Genomic DNA, 15,407 nt, shown 5'->3' on the forward strand with positions numbered 1-15,407 from the left:
CCAGACCATCCCCCCACTCTTTTGCCCCTTCCCTCACACTCTCCTGCCCCCACTTCCCACACACACACATTCCCCTCCCCACTCTTTCCCGCCCCCTCCCCACACACTTTGCTGTTCCCCCCTTCTCTCACACACTTTCCTGTTACCCTCTTCCCCCCACACACACTTTCCTGTTTCCCCCCTCTTCCCCACACACACTTTCCTGTTCCCCCCCCCTCTTCCCCACACACACTTTCCTGTTCCCCCCCCCTCTTCCCCACACACACACTTTCCTGTTCCCCCCCTCTTCCCCACACACACACTTTCCTGTTCCCCCCCCTCTTCCCCACACACACACTTTCCTGTTCCCCCCCCTCTTCCCCACACACACACTTTCCTGTTCCCCCCCCTCTTCCCCACACACACACTTTCCTGTTCCCCCCCCCCTCTTCCCCACACACACACTTTCCTGTTCCCCCCCCCTCTTCCCCACACACACACTTTCCTGTTCCCCCCCCCTCTTCCCCACACACACACTTTCCTGTTCCCCCCCCCTCTTCCCCACACACACACTTTCCTGTTCCCCCCCCCTCTTCCCCACACACACACTTTCCTGTTCCCCCCCCCTCTTCCCCACACACACACTTTCCTGTTCCCCCCCCCTCTTCCCCACACACACACTTTCCTGTTCCCCCCCCCTCTTCCCCACACACACACTTTCCTGTTCCCCCCCCCTCTTCCCCACACACACACTTTCCTGTTCCCCCCCCCTCTTCCCCACACACACACTTTCCTGTTCCCCCCCCCTCTTCCCCACACACACACTTTCCTGTTCCCCCCCCCTCTTCCCCACACACACACTTTCCTGTTCCCCCCCCCTCTTCCCCACACACACACTTTCCTGTTCCCCCCCCTCTTCCCCACACACACACTTTCCTGTTCCCCCCCCTCTTCCCCACACACACACTTTCCTGTCCCCCCCCCTCTTCCCCACACACACACTTTCCTGTTCCCCCCCCTCTTCCCCACACACTTTCCTGTTCCCCCCCCTCTTCCCCACACACACACTTTCCTGTTCCCCCCCCTCTTCCCCACACACACACTTTCCTGTTCCCCCCCCCTCTTCCCCACACACACACTTTCCTGTTCCCCCCCCCTCTTCCCCACACACACTTTCCTGTTCCCCCCCTCTTCCCCACACACACACTTTCCTGTTCCCCCCCTCTTCCCCACACACTTTCCTGTTCCCCCCCTCTTCCCCACACACTTTCCTGTTCCCCCCTCTTCCTCACACAAACACTTTCCTGTCCCCCCTCATCCCACATTTTTTTGCCACCTCCACGTGCAAAACTTCCCTGCCCTTCCCCCCATACACACTCCCCTGCCCCCTCCCATCAACCCACACATTCCCTGACCACCCCCCCGATACTCCCCTGCCCCCTCCCATCACCCCACACATTCCCCGTACCCCCTGCCCCCCTCCCATCACCCCACACACTCACCTACATGCGCACACCCCCTGCCCCTCACTCCTCTGCCTCCTTCGGTTCATCTTCCCCTGAGAACTATGGGATCTGGTACTTTAATGATGAGAGGCGGCCGTTCCCCTCAGCCGACGGTGTCCGGGGGTCTTTGTCTTCCGCTTCCTCAGGGGTCGTTTGTGCTGTAATTTATACTAATAAAGCAGTGAATGACGGCAGCGAGGGCAGATGAGAATCAGGGAACTTTATTGCGATCCATCCCCTAATTCAGGGGCTGATATCAAGTGTCAAAGATGCCCCGTGTCCAGTGAGCCACTGTAGCCAGGTGACTGCTCGGGGAAGCGGAGACCGATTGGTGGGAGAGGACCATGCAGAACGTATAAAATAACGTAGCAATAATTTAATGAGCAGCTAGAAAGCATCTCCCCCCCCCCCCCCCAACGATCCGGCTGTGGACCCCGCAGCATCCAGACGCAGGATACGGGGCGCCGGCCACTGCTGCTCCCGACCGCCTCCTCTCTGCAGCTGGAGGCCGCTACAAAGCAAGCGCTGTGGCTGCACAGCTCCTGATGGCGCGGGGGTGGAGAGTTCTAGTTTAGTGGTTTCTGGTGCTTGCGGTGTGGTCATAGGGTTCCGATCAGAGTGCGGGAGGAGGGCTATGCAGGGACTCGTTGTCTTTCCTACGTTTCGCTCTTCCCGCCCCAGAGTCGCCACTTTTTCCAATTCTTACGGATCACCAACAAGATTTGTCTGATTAGTCCACGATGTCTGTCGAGCCTAAAACGCGCCCCTCTCCCCGAGAAGCTTCACCGCAACCAAAATACAACTAATTGTTTTTCATCAATTTGATGAGACAAGACACACCGCTTAGATTTGGAAAAAAAAATTAAAAACAAATTCTTCCTCCTTAGTTTCCCCCATCGCTTGTACAATGCACCACAGGATGGTGCGGGATTAACCCCACAACGCCCAGGCCCTGCTGTCCAGAGATGGCCGAGCTGCGCCTCCCTCCGAACAGCTCTTGCTCCCCCCTTCCGCCCTCTCTAGGGATGGGCACTGTAGTTTTAGTATCATTCGCGAGTTGATGAATTAGGGGGCTGGGCCATCATTACGATTAGGAGGATAATTGGAGGATTTAACACAATGCCCCGATATCTTCCAGAATACCATAAATACAGAAGGACCCAGCCCCTGAATGGTGGGGGCCCATCATAGATTGGAGCTTTGCGTGTGTTGCTGACCTTTACAGAGAGGGGGGGTGACATGTTATACCCTGGTTCGTACCCAGGACTTGTGGGACCATGTTATTATGAGGAAAATCATGTAAAAAGGGATCCGGGAGAGGGAACATCTCCAGGGCAAAGTCTGACATCCATATTATCTCTTGGCTCTTACGAAATACAAGGCGTTGGTTTTTGGGTAATATTTGACGTTCTGTTTTTTGTCCATGAGACCCCCGAAAATAATGAGTTCCCCTCGGCCTTGCACAACCGTGTGCAGACTGGTCTCGGGGGGTCCCACCACGGAGCTATTGCTGAACACCTTCCATTTTACTCGGCCCCGTTCGCGGGGTCCCTGAATGTCCAAGGCATACATCTGCATGGGTTTGCAGTTCATGCTCTGATATAAGGGCTTCCCCACATTCAGCGACTGGGGCGGGTGATGTCCTAGACGACGGGCAATAGTGGGAAGGGAATGGCTGTCACTCTGGGCCGGGACAGGCCGTGCTGAGGCAGCTTCCGAGACGCTGCTGGGAGATCCTGGGGAGGTGAGGGTGGGAGGACTGACGGGTTTAGCGCCCCCCTGTGATGAGGACGAAGACGTGACCAGGGCGCGAACAGCTTCCAGACCCCGCCGAAGGGCCCCAGGCGACACCGCTCCGGAAAACGTGGACTTCATGTGCGGGGGTGTGTGCACGCCATTGGTCAGTTCGGGTGGGTTTCTACTTGCAGGGTCAAGATCTAAATCCTGTTTCCACGTGCAATCGTCTGCACCAAGACATAAATCCTTCTGCTCCGGCAGAGAACCCCGGCGAGGAGGAGGAATGGGGGCTGCCTTGTGTTCACAGCCATCAGCAGTAGACGGAGAAGTCACCGGCAAGGGGCTGTTCATGGCTGCCGCTGGTGATATACTGCCCCCATTAAGGACAGGAGACAGACCATCACTCCTTGCGGGGGAGAGGCTGCCCTCGCGGGAACCACCTCCAGTCTGCCGTGGTGGCCGGGGCCTGAGCGTTCCCCAGCGGCCATTCACACAAGGGGCTTCATCAGGTGCTCGGACTGGGGAGTGTGATCGGTATTCTCTGGTCTCTGGTGCCAGGGCAGGTGGAGTCGCACTGATCGGGGACGGACGGGAATTCAAGCTTGGACTGAGAGGAGCGCGGCCGCTGGGCGCCTGGCTGAATACGACCACACACTGGCCGACCTGTGAGGGATGGAGGAAACGTGGTCACCATTCTGTGCCAGATCCCAGGAAGTGCCCAGCGAGCAAAATATCCTATGGGCCTGGGGGGCAGGAGTGCATGGCACTTACCCTACAAGCCGGGTGGCACCACAAGTCCGGGGCTCCGTGCTCCTCATTTTCCACTTTCAGCTGCTGCCAGGTCCAGGGGCTCGTGTTCATGTGCAGAAGCCAGGCATCCTTAAAGAGCTGAAACCGGAAACATTCCTGCAGTCAGTAACATGGGGTAATACACACACGGGCCAAGGGCCGGGGACATGGCTCACTCACCGCATTGGGTCCTCCGCAGCCGCCAAGGATCAGGATCGTCTCACTGTCGATCACGATCTGTTCGAAGGAAAGAATCACATTATCATCCCGCGTGACCCAATGTGAGGGGAGGGACATGACACTGAGCGTACCTGAGACTGTCCTCCGCGTGGGTGAGGGCTGGGACCTGCGATGTTGGGCTTGGACCACGACCACTGCTCCATGTCGAGCACCCAGACATCACTACTCCTGGAAGACAAGATCATTCTAATGCATCTGTGTGTGACATCTTCGGCGACATTCACACTGGTGAAGAGCTCCAGTAATGTCTACTGGACAAATGTCCGATCACCCTTCAGACTTCTCTTATGTCCAGTAAAGATGGACGGACAGGAGTGCGCACGTTTCCATCATCAGACCTGGCAGGTGATGATGTGTATTCACTTCCATGAATGTCCTGGACACAGACTGCAGCAATGAAGGGAATGGCCACATGACGAGATCCCTGGTGCTCTTCTCTATTGTGAACATGGACTTATTGCCACTTCTTTTACCTCCTATCCGTCCTCTGCTGCAGCCGAGGGCCAAGAGCGGCGCTTCTCCCGGGGTGTCCTTGCCCCTGGAAAGCAGCGGACGGATCGCAGGGGAATAGGATTATAGTGAATATGGAAAGAACTAAACCAAAGATAAAAACCACTGGAAAGAAGTCACATTGTATGTGACCAGAGGCCATAATGTAACAGAGCGCTACCGAGCGTCTAATAGGGAGTGTCAATGTTTGATGATACAAGGACCACCCATAGAGCCAGCCCCCATGAGTTCTAGGGTGCAAAGGGGCTGACAAATTCAACAGTATTAACACAATGCTGGCAGCGGAAAAGGTCCTAAAAACACATGCAGAGGCCATCATGGAGGAAGCTACCATCCCTGCAGCCCGGTCACGTGTCAGCTCTGGACAGGTGTGTGGCGCCGGCCGGGTCACGTGTCAGCTCTGGACAGTTGTGTGGCGCTGGGCCAGTCTCGTGGCTGCTCTGGACAGGGGTGTGGCGCTTCATGTGATTGTTCGTGTGCCCGAGGTCTATACTATGAAGACGCCGTCTGGCACAAACTGTGTGTTTGTTTTTTCCATAAAACCCCGTTCACCTACAAGTCAATCCTGAGTGTTTGAACCCCACTGGGGAGGGGGGATTTCTGCATGCACCTGTCGTGTTCAGGTGTTGCCCCACATCCTATGATGTTGGCAGCGTAACAACATTAATATCGTAGGTGAATACAAACTCATCTTACATTTGTCGAGAACCTAGAGATCCCCCGAAGACGATCATCTTGTCACCAATCACACAGGAAGAATGGCCAGCCATTGGTGGGGGGCCGTGGGTGGTCACAATGCAGTTCCACCTGGAAGGACGATATGTGGTTATTGCAGAAAAGCTGGGGATGACTGACTCCAACATGAACCTCACAGCCATAACTATCCCTAGTGCCGTCAGATTGGGGTTATCGTCCTTGGTGGTCATCCTCCCTGAGGGCCATGACAGGTGGGATCACATCTTACCAGTTCTTTGATGGTGAATACGTATGGATCTCATCAAAGAAGCGTTCAGGCTGATGTAAGGGGTACGGGCTTGGCCGCGTCCACCCTCCGAACAGAACCAGCAGCTCCTTGTACACGACCAGTGTTGCCCCGGCTTTGGGTGACGGATAAGAACCTGGGAAACAGATGAGGAGCCAGATCAGTGCAGCCAGTAATGCGAGGGCGAATGCGGCTAGGATTAACCCCTTCACCCCACCTTTCTTTTTTTCCCTCCCTGCAGTCGTGGGAAACTTGGGTTTTAATTGACAATTCTGGGGTATCGATTTTTTCCCGGCGTCGGCTGTTTTCTCGGAGGATCGGACTTTTGCTCAATGATTATTTTTGGGGTTTTGGAACAAGGGCAATAAACCTTCGTCTTCTTCGTTTTTGTGACTTTTGCAGCTGTCCACAGGGGAAACCTGAACCAGCGATCGATCATCCGATCACTCGTCTTATCGCAATACTTCAGTATGTGTAAGAAAGGTCCATCAGCTGCACCAGAGCCCCACTATAACAGAGGGGATTCAGACACCCCAGCAGCGATGACAACCATCGCACGATCGGGTCATGGGGAAAAGGGGTGCTGGGTACCATAATAAACCCTCCATTGTGTCCGCAACACTTAAATGTTGCTGTCAGTGATTGCTAATGGCATTTAAGGGGTTAACAGTAGTGGACGGAGCCCGTACCGGTCGCAGTCGGCCCCCACTGCACCAGACATAGCACGTCCTGTCAGTAATGGGTTAATGGAGACTCTGAAACATCTGCCTCGATGCATGATTACTTCTGCACACAGGTGCAGTATAACGCTCCAGTAATGTATAAATATAGGTGCCCGCTCCCGGACAGGAATCCAGTTCTGATGCCAGAGACTGGTGGGAAAAATTCCTGCCAAGTTCCGTGGCAGAGGGGGGGCGAGGGGTAGGGACACATCTACAGACACCCAGAAGACTGGAGATGCCCCAGGGCCACGGAACAGTACAGCTGGGTGCGCGGGATCTGCAGGGACCACGCATTCAGCAGAACCAATGTGAGATAAGCTCTCCACAGTGCAGCACCCCCTTACATCTCCTCCCACATTTCTGTCTACCTAGCTGATCGCTGCGCTCTGCAAATGACTTTCGACTAACCTCTGCACTAATCTATACCTCCCACTCCCTACTCCTCTCACGCGGCGCCAATCCTCTGGAATGCTTTACAAGAAATTAGGACCATCCACAACTTGCCGCTGCGTGTCACATGTAGCGAGATCGCTGTTGCGTAACAAAATCGGTGACGCTTCAGCGATCTCGCTATGTGAGGCGGGGGGCTTAAGTGTGTGTAGCCCATTCATTATCTCTATCTATCCCCCCCTCCCTCAAGATGGCTGGACCATCATTGTAATTACACACCTGTACTTTGTATCTCCCCCACATCATTGTAGATTGTAAGCTCTCACGAGCAGGGTCGTTTTATTTTGCTTTAATTATTGTATTGTTAACGTTGTTACTTATGACTGCTGTTTGAAACTGATAAACAGAAAAGCGCTGCGGAATATGTTGGCGCTATATAGATCTTATTTTTAAATTAAGATCTGACAGAATCCGGGACACAATCCGAGCGCCCAGGAAAGAGGCGGCTCCAGGAAAACGTGTGACCGAGCAATGACGACAGGCAAGCGTTCACAGCGTGGTCGCCCCCGGCAGATTTTACCCCAGTGACTGTGAGCCACCTCTTTAATCCACTGACTAATTGCAGGGCTAAAGGGCCAACACGTCACACGGCTGCGCCACAATAAATGCTGCTCCACCAGTCAATCACAGAGAAAGCCTGAACCCATCAGATCCTGGACGATTGTCCTGTCAGGCACACAGAGGAGTCAGGACGGGTCCCTACCTGGCGAGTGCCGGCTGCGCTGTACTGCCTGCGAGTCTGACGCCAGCACTCAGGTTGTGTGTGATCCAAACACGGGTGTGACCCCAAACGGTGCCAATAACATCCACAGCCCGACCTGCACCACTTGCCCCCACAGCATCGACGAAGAAGCCGGACTCTTAAAAAATTTTTCCGCCATTTGACTGGACTTTAATTTTTCCCTCGTTTTCAGTACAATGTTTGGTTAAGTGAATGGTGACACCCGAATAAGCACCCATACGACACGTTAACGGGAAAATACAAATGGCCGAAGCCCACCCGCGGCTGACCCCCCCCGAAGCAGATTTCCAAAGACAATGAGCTGATGACTGCGAAACTGCCGGCCGAATGCTGCCAGCGGAGCAGGGTGCGACTGTGGTGTGGCCCCTCCCGTGGGATACTATTCTGCAGCGTATTCTCAGGGAGCAGTGGGAATCACGTCCAGACTGCAGCTCCCTACCGTAGGGGAAGGGTTAACACTGAAATCTGTCATCTCCGACTGTAATTCATCCTGATCCCAGAGATGGGGGAGCATCCAGGGATGTGCACGAGGCCATGTCTGTTCCCACAGATTACACCCCCATTACACGGAGTGATGGGGGCACAGAACCGCATGGGAGTCAGACCTCAGAGAATCGCCTCCTACCCCGTTGACGGGGTAGACCGACACAATGTGATGAATGTCTCCAGCGTCTACATCCACAGTTGCCCTCCTCTCTTAAGATTAACAGATTCCATAGACAGACCCCGAGAACGGGCGGCACCCACCTGACGCCAGAGGACGGATCCATTCTTTGCTGTTCAGGTCCAGTCGCCACAAGTCATTGAAGGCGGCGTTACAGCTACTCTGCGTGCAGCCGCCGAACACATACATGGACTGGTTGGAGTCGTAGTAACAAGAACCTGGGGGACAAAGCCTCATAAGTGTGAACTGACATTCATCTACAGCAAGATCAGAAATACTCCCATCATCCAGCACAGAGGCAGAGCAGATGGCCCCGACTAATCGTCTCAGCTGTAACAACCAGCAATGACAGCAGTGGATGGTGCATAGTGACCGGTGGTCTGGAGACCCTCACTCCTGGCAGTGCTCGTATGGGCTGATCATTGGTCAGTTTGCTGTGGTACAGAAGGGTCCCTTTAAGAGAAGGGGTCATCCGCACCCCAGTAATGTTTAGTTAACCCTCGCAGCCCTGTATTGTTCCTGCCATCAGTCATTGCACAGATGTAGCCGATGCTGTACTCACTGTGCGAGAAGCGTTGGGTTATTGGGGTCCCAGGATACGGGTAGGTGCGGCTTTCCCACTGGATATTTCCATCATGAACGGCTTTAATGAATCCGTGGTAACACTGGTGAGCAACTCCTAGAGGAAGAAATATATATGTATATACATGTGTCGGGGTCAGCCAGAAAGGGGGGCGCTGCTGATCAGCCGGGATCCTCTCAGCTGAAACCATAGGGCTGATTATGTAAATCACTCTGATCATCGTGTGATACGATTTTCTCAAAATAAAAGATGAAAAAAAACATCTGCATCTTCTCCATGGTGTCAGTCTGTAGAAATTGAACTGCACCCTGATGTCATCCGAGAGCAGTGCGATGGTTTCCACGTGATCAACAACTCATGGCCGATTCAAATACAAATCATGCATACAGTTATTTTTTTCCCAGACAAACTGACCAAGGAAAAACGTGAAATTTGCTCGGGCTCGTAGACGAACATCGGTTCGAGTTCAATCTAATGCTTTGTTGGGTCTCACTCGGAATAAAAATACAGCCATCTGCATGAGCCCTAAGTAAAATAACAGAGGCGTACAGACAAGTGCGTGTGTCTATAGCGGAGCTTTATGTATATGTAGCAGTGCTGTGTTGGTAAAGCGGCAGTAGATAAGCAAAGCATGTGTGATGTAGCAGAGTTAAGTTTGCCAAATTCAATTCTGCTACATCTGTGTTGTATCTATGTACAGTGGGGAAAATAGGTATTTGATACACTGCTGATTTTGCAAGTTTTCACACCTACAAAGAATGGAGGGTCTGTCATTTTTATCATAGGTACACTTCACCTGTGAGATATAAAATCCAGAAAATCACATTGTATGACTTTTACATATTTCATTCAATAAAATGCAATTTATTTGATCACAGACCAACCAGCAAGAATTCTGGCTCTCACAGACCTGTTAGTTTTTCTGTAAGAAGCCTCCTACACTGCACTCATTACCTGTATTAATTGCTCCTATTTGACCTCGTTACCTGTATAAAAAACACCTGTCCACAAAATCACACTCCACCATGGCCAAGACCAAAGAGCTAGCTAACGACAACAGGGACAAAATTGTAGACCTGCCAAAGCCTGGGATGGGCTCCAGGACAACAGGTAAGCAGCTTGGTGAGAAGGCAACAACTGTTGGTGCAATTATTAGCAGATGTAAGAAACACTAGATGACTGTCAATCTTCTTCGGTCTAGGGCTTCATGCAAGATCTCACCTTGAGGAGTAAGGATGATTCTGAGAAGTGACAGGAATCAGCCCAGAACTATATAGGAGGACCTGGTCAATGACCTGAAGAGAGCTGGGACCACAGTCTCAAACACTACCATTAGTAACACTTCTCCGTCATGGATTAAAATCCTGCAGGACATGCAAGGTCCCCCTGCTCATGCCAGCACATGTCCAGGCCCATTTGAAGTTCACCAATCACCATCTGGATGTGCCAGAGGAGACATGGGAGAAGGTCATGGGGTCAGATAAGACCAAAGTTTTGGTATCAATTCCACTCGCTGTATTTGGAGGAAGAAGGAGTACAACCCCAAGAACACTGTCCCACCCGTGAAGCATGGTGGGGGAAACATCAAATTTTGGGGGTGCCTTTCTGCAAAGGGGACAGGATGACTGCACCGTACTGAAGGGAGATGGATAGGTTCATGAATCGCGAGATTTTGTCCAACAATCTCAGTAAGAGGATTGAAGATGGGTCGTGGCTGGGTCTTCCAGCATGACAATGACCACACAGCCAGGGCAACTAAGGAGAGGCTCTGTAAGAAGCATTTCACAGTCTTGCAGTGGCCTAGCCAGTCTGCAGACCTGAAACTCAATGTTGCCCAGCGACAGCCCTGAAACATCTGGAGAAGATTTGTATGGGGGAGTGGGACAAAATCCCTGCTGCAGTGTGTGCAAACCTGGACAAGAACTACAGGAAGCGCCTGACCTCTGTAATTGCAAACTAAAGTTTCTGGACCAAATATTAAGCTCTGTTTTTCTACTGCATCAAATAATTATTTCATGCAATAAAATGAAAATTAATTATGTGAAAATCTTACAATGTGATTTTCTGGATTTTATTTTTAGACTGTCTCTCACAGGTGAAGTGAAACCTACGATAAAAATTACAGACCTCCCCATTCTTTGTAAGTGGGAAAAAGTGCAAAATCGGAAATGTATCAAATACTTATTTTCCTTGCTGTATGGAGAGATATTTTTTGTTAGTGAGGTCAATAACTTTGCTGCCATTTCCCTGCTCATTGTTCTCTACTCCATTACTATTCAGTGTTTTATTCCTGCTGACTGTGAATGCGGACATACCAAAGACTGTGGATCACTGAGTGTGAGTGGGGGAGGACAGCGACAGAGTGGAAGAGTAAAGTAACAAGACGGAGGAGCAGGGAGGCCCGTCCAGAGCGTGGGGGCCCGCCACCCGCACTCACTGCTCTCCGTCCTCCTGCATTGGTGAACGTTTGTTGAGCCTTCCATCAGTCAGAGCAGGGAGGAATTTTTTTGTTGATCGAGCCCCACCCCCCCTCCCATCATCTGGTGCAAAGTGGTGCCATAGGCAGACGACTACCCTGCATCCCAGGGGAGAGACAGCAGCTCACAGGCGCAGTCTGGAAAGTCCCAGGACCAGGATAATAGTAGACGTTGAGTCTGGACGACAATCAGAAAAGTTCTTATCAATTACTATAAATGGTAAAGAGCAAGCAGAAGCCGGACCAGGAAACCAGCCATCTGCGAAGAGCAATCAGGGGAGACATTTCAGGAAGCTTTGACTTTTGCATCATGTCCTTCTATTGTGCCAGAGCATCCAGTGGAGAAAAAGGAAGGAATTTTACAAAGTGTCTGAATCAAGTAAAGCTGCCTCTGACCTGTGCCTCCCGCAGAGCTATGCGTTTCCATGGTAACAGACCACACAAGCCCAGCTTGGACCCCTCCCAGCAGTCAGTCCATACACATGGTACGAACAGACTGGACCCCCATGATACGAGCACAGAGGACATGCCAACCGCAGCGGAGCTGCACCTTACCCTTGATGAGCCGGTACCACTGCTTACACACCAGGGCGGCCGTCTTGTGCTCCTGATACGGAGATAGGAAAGACAGGATGTATTCCAGGACCTCCTCCGGCAGCTCGCACATGGATCGCTTGTGTTTGGTCCCATAACATGTGGCCTGCCACTCCTCATCCTGGTCCATGGTCCCGTTGTGTTTGCTCCCCCCAGATGTGGCCTGCGACTCCTCATCCTGCTCCATGGTACCGTCTACTGTGTCCTCTCCGTCAATGGCCATGAACGCGTCATCTTCACTCTCAGAGGAGCCAGCCATGGCATGTCCTGCAAGAGAGTGGACATCAGAGGGTTAATGTGAAAGTGACAAAGGCGCACTAAAAAGGTAAAGCTACAGCTTAGACTAGTGCTGGGGTCTCCAGACACATCCACAAGAGCAGACATGGCGCCCGACCGCAGGTTGGGGGGATCACAGGCATCTTATATGTGCGGCCCCTGATAATACACAATAACCACAGCACAAAAAAAAAAAAAAAAAAACAGACATCACAAGAAAACAAAAAATGTAAAAACCGTCGCGAATCTGTATCCGATTCATACGAGACCCCAGAACTGGTCACTAAGAACTCATTACCACCTCGTTATGGGTGGGGGATGGTAGAACAACACTGAGCATCTGAAACACGACCCCATCTAATCACGGAGCATACTGCTCGTGCGAGCGGACGGCTGGCCGGCGATGCCCCAGACAGGCGTCAGACGCCCAGCAGTGCCTCAGACAGGCATCAGACGCCTCACCCTGCGATCGCCCCTGTCGCTCACTAATAATGGCAGACGACACAATCTGCCCGGGCACGTCAGGTACAGCCATGAGAAACAAGCCAGAGCTGCACTGGATCCGTAGCGCTGGGACCTTCCCAGCAGAGCAGGCAGGAGACACTGGGACTGCTCTACAAGGATCCATATAACACGGCCGAGCTCCATCCGCCAATAGATTGTGGGCCCACCATACCTACAGGCGGTGCATGGAGAGAGGTCACACATGCTCACTGCCGCTCCGGACACACAGGGGACATGGGGGGGGGGGGGGGGGGGGGGGGGGGCTGTCATACACTTTGAGGTCTCAGCAAATCACTCTGATCATCTATGCCAAAGCTGTGGTGTAAGTTTGTGAGACAACCAATTTAATGGAAGTCATGGCTAACAGCCGTACAACAGTGCCAATATTCCATGATGCTCTGCAAGACACAGAAGTCATCTCTTACAGGCCTCAGTGAGGGTCACAGCCAGAACAGTGGCCGTGTCTGATGTAAGGAGACACCATACCGCAGGACACTACCAAAACAGCCGCAGGGCCGTGTTGTGCTGCGGACAATCACCCTGGTTTGGTCAAGTCACTGCACAGCTGCAGACAATCAGCGGTGTGTGAAGGGAGGCTGAGCCGCTTGTCAGGACGGTAATTAGCCCTGATGTTAATGAGAGTCCCAAGAATTCACAGCAAACAGAAGCTCGAAAGAGAGGCACAAACGAAGCCCCCCAGAGTATTGACACAATGACATGGACACCTCAATATCCCTACAACCCAGGGGATCTAATACAACAAGAAGCCCCACACACGGGGGCCTCATACACCGCGCTGGACAAGTCTAGGAAGGTGGGAAAACCAAAGTGAGAAGATGATTCTCAAACAAAGTAACACTCAGCAATTACCAGAAAGTAAAGAGAAGGAAGAAATTACAAATCTAAATTCCATTGGTAGCCGGTGACCGCCCGTCACCTCCTTCACCCCCCCCCCACTACACACTGAGGGGGCACCCGGCCCGCTCCCCCCACTACACACTGAGGGGGCACCCGGCCCGCTCCCCCACACTACACACTGAGGGGGCACCCGGCCCGCTCCCCCACACTACACACTGAGGGGGCACCCGGCCCGCTCCCCCACACTACACACTGAGGGGGCACCCGGCCCGCTCCCCCACACTACACACTGAGGGGGCACCCGGCCCGCTCCCCCACACTACACACTGAGGGGGCACCCGGCCCGCTCCCCCACACTACACACTGAGGGGGCACCCGGCCCGCTCCCCCACACTACACACTGAGGGGGCACCCGGCCCGCTCCCCCCCACTACACACTGAGGGGGCACCCGGCCCGCTCCCCCCCACTACACACTGAGGGGGCACCCGGCCCGCTCCCCCCCACTACACACTGAGGGGGCACCCGGCCCGCTCCCCCCCACTACACACTGAGGGGGCACCCGGCCCGCTCCCCCCCACTACACACTGAGGGGGCACCCGGCCCGCTCCCCCCCACTACACACTGAGGGGGCACCCGGCCCGCTCCCCCCCACTACACACTGAGGGGGCACCCGGCCCGCTCCCCCCCACTACACACTGAGGGGGCACCCGGCCCGCTCCCCCCCACTACACACTGAGGGGGCACCCGGCCCGCTCCCCCCCACTACACACTGAGGGGGCACCCGGCCCGCTCCCCCCCACTACACACTGAGGGGGCACCCGGCCCGCTCCCCCCCACTACACACTGAGGGGGCACCCGGCCCGCTCCCCCCCACTACACACTGAGGGGGCACCCGGCCCGCTCCCCCCCACTACACACTGAGGGGGCACCCGGCCCGCTCCCCCTCACTACACACTGAGGGGGCACCCGGCCCGCTCCCCCCCACTACACATTGAGGGGGCACCCGGCCCGCTCCCCCCCACTACACACTGAGGGGGCACCCGGCCCGCTCCCCCCACACTACACACTGAGGGGGCACCCGGCCCGCTCCCCCCCACTACACACTGAGGGGGCACCCGGCCCGCTCCCCCCCACTACACACTGAGGGGGCACCCGGCCCGCTCCCCCCCACTACACACTGAGGGGGCACCCGGCCCGCTCCCCCCCACTACACACTGAGGGGGCACCCGGCCCGCTCCCCCACTACACACTGATGGGTACCAAGCCCGCTGCCCCACCACCACTACACACTGGCCTAATGGCCACAGTGATGAGGAGACGGTCAGCATGGATGAGACAGCAGTGAGATGACACCTAGACCCGGAGCGAACGGCACAGAGGATGAGAGGTCGATAACAACACTCAGCTCTCACCCGGCGAGGCCGGTTCTCCCCGTTCACGGAGCCGCCATCTTCACAAGCACCGACAGAAGAGTAAGGGTCCGAGCGGCCGGGGGCGCGCACGTATAGGACGAAGATCACACGCACGTAGTACGCGCACGACACAAGCCACTCCAGTCCAGACGACATGATGAGAAGGTCATTCTCCTAGAGCGCAGGCGCAGTGCAACTGTCCCTGTCCCGACCGAGACGCCATATTAGGAAAGGAAGAGACGAAAACGGGAGGCAGGCAGAGAAACAGAACTGAAAACATCCTGTACCGACCGCACAGTAGCCATAACAAGGCCCCCGACATATTCACAGTGCCCTCGACATATTCACAGTGACCCCATAATAACAGCCACAGTGCCCCCATA

The 15,407-nt window shown here is 54.2% G+C and overlaps 1 protein-coding gene across 2 annotated transcripts; it reads right to left on the bottom strand.

Moving 5' to 3' along the window:
* Positions 1–1,689: 1,689 nt before the first annotated feature.
* FBXO42 (F-box protein 42) lies at positions 1,690–15,182 on the bottom strand. 2 transcript variants are annotated; one of them, XM_073570243.1, is made up of 10 exons: positions 15,025–15,182; positions 11,935–12,240; positions 8,883–8,999; positions 8,404–8,538; positions 5,725–5,878; positions 5,457–5,567; positions 4,322–4,418; positions 4,191–4,247; positions 3,993–4,109; positions 1,690–3,884 (listed from the first exon to the last, which is right to left on the bottom strand). In XM_073570243.1, exons 2-10 carry the CDS (start codon positions 12,230–12,232, stop codon positions 2,838–2,840), a joined length of 2,133 nt encoding a protein of 710 aa, XP_073426344.1. In that variant the 5' UTR covers positions 12,233–12,240; positions 15,025–15,182; the 3' UTR covers positions 1,690–2,837. The 2 variants fall into 2 exon arrangements, with proteins under 2 accessions (XP_073426344.1, XP_073426345.1); XM_073570244.1 differs by lacking the exon at positions 15,025–15,182 and adding an exon at positions 13,179–13,201.
* Between the last annotated feature and the right edge of the window lie 225 nt (positions 15,183–15,407).

This window comes from Dendrobates tinctorius, unplaced genomic scaffold (genome assembly GCF_039654945.1).
Source record: "Dendrobates tinctorius isolate UK_male_01 unplaced genomic scaffold, ASM3965494v1 ptg000028l, whole genome shotgun sequence".
Classification (NCBI taxonomy): domain Eukaryota; kingdom Metazoa; phylum Chordata; class Amphibia; order Anura; family Dendrobatidae; genus Dendrobates; species Dendrobates tinctorius.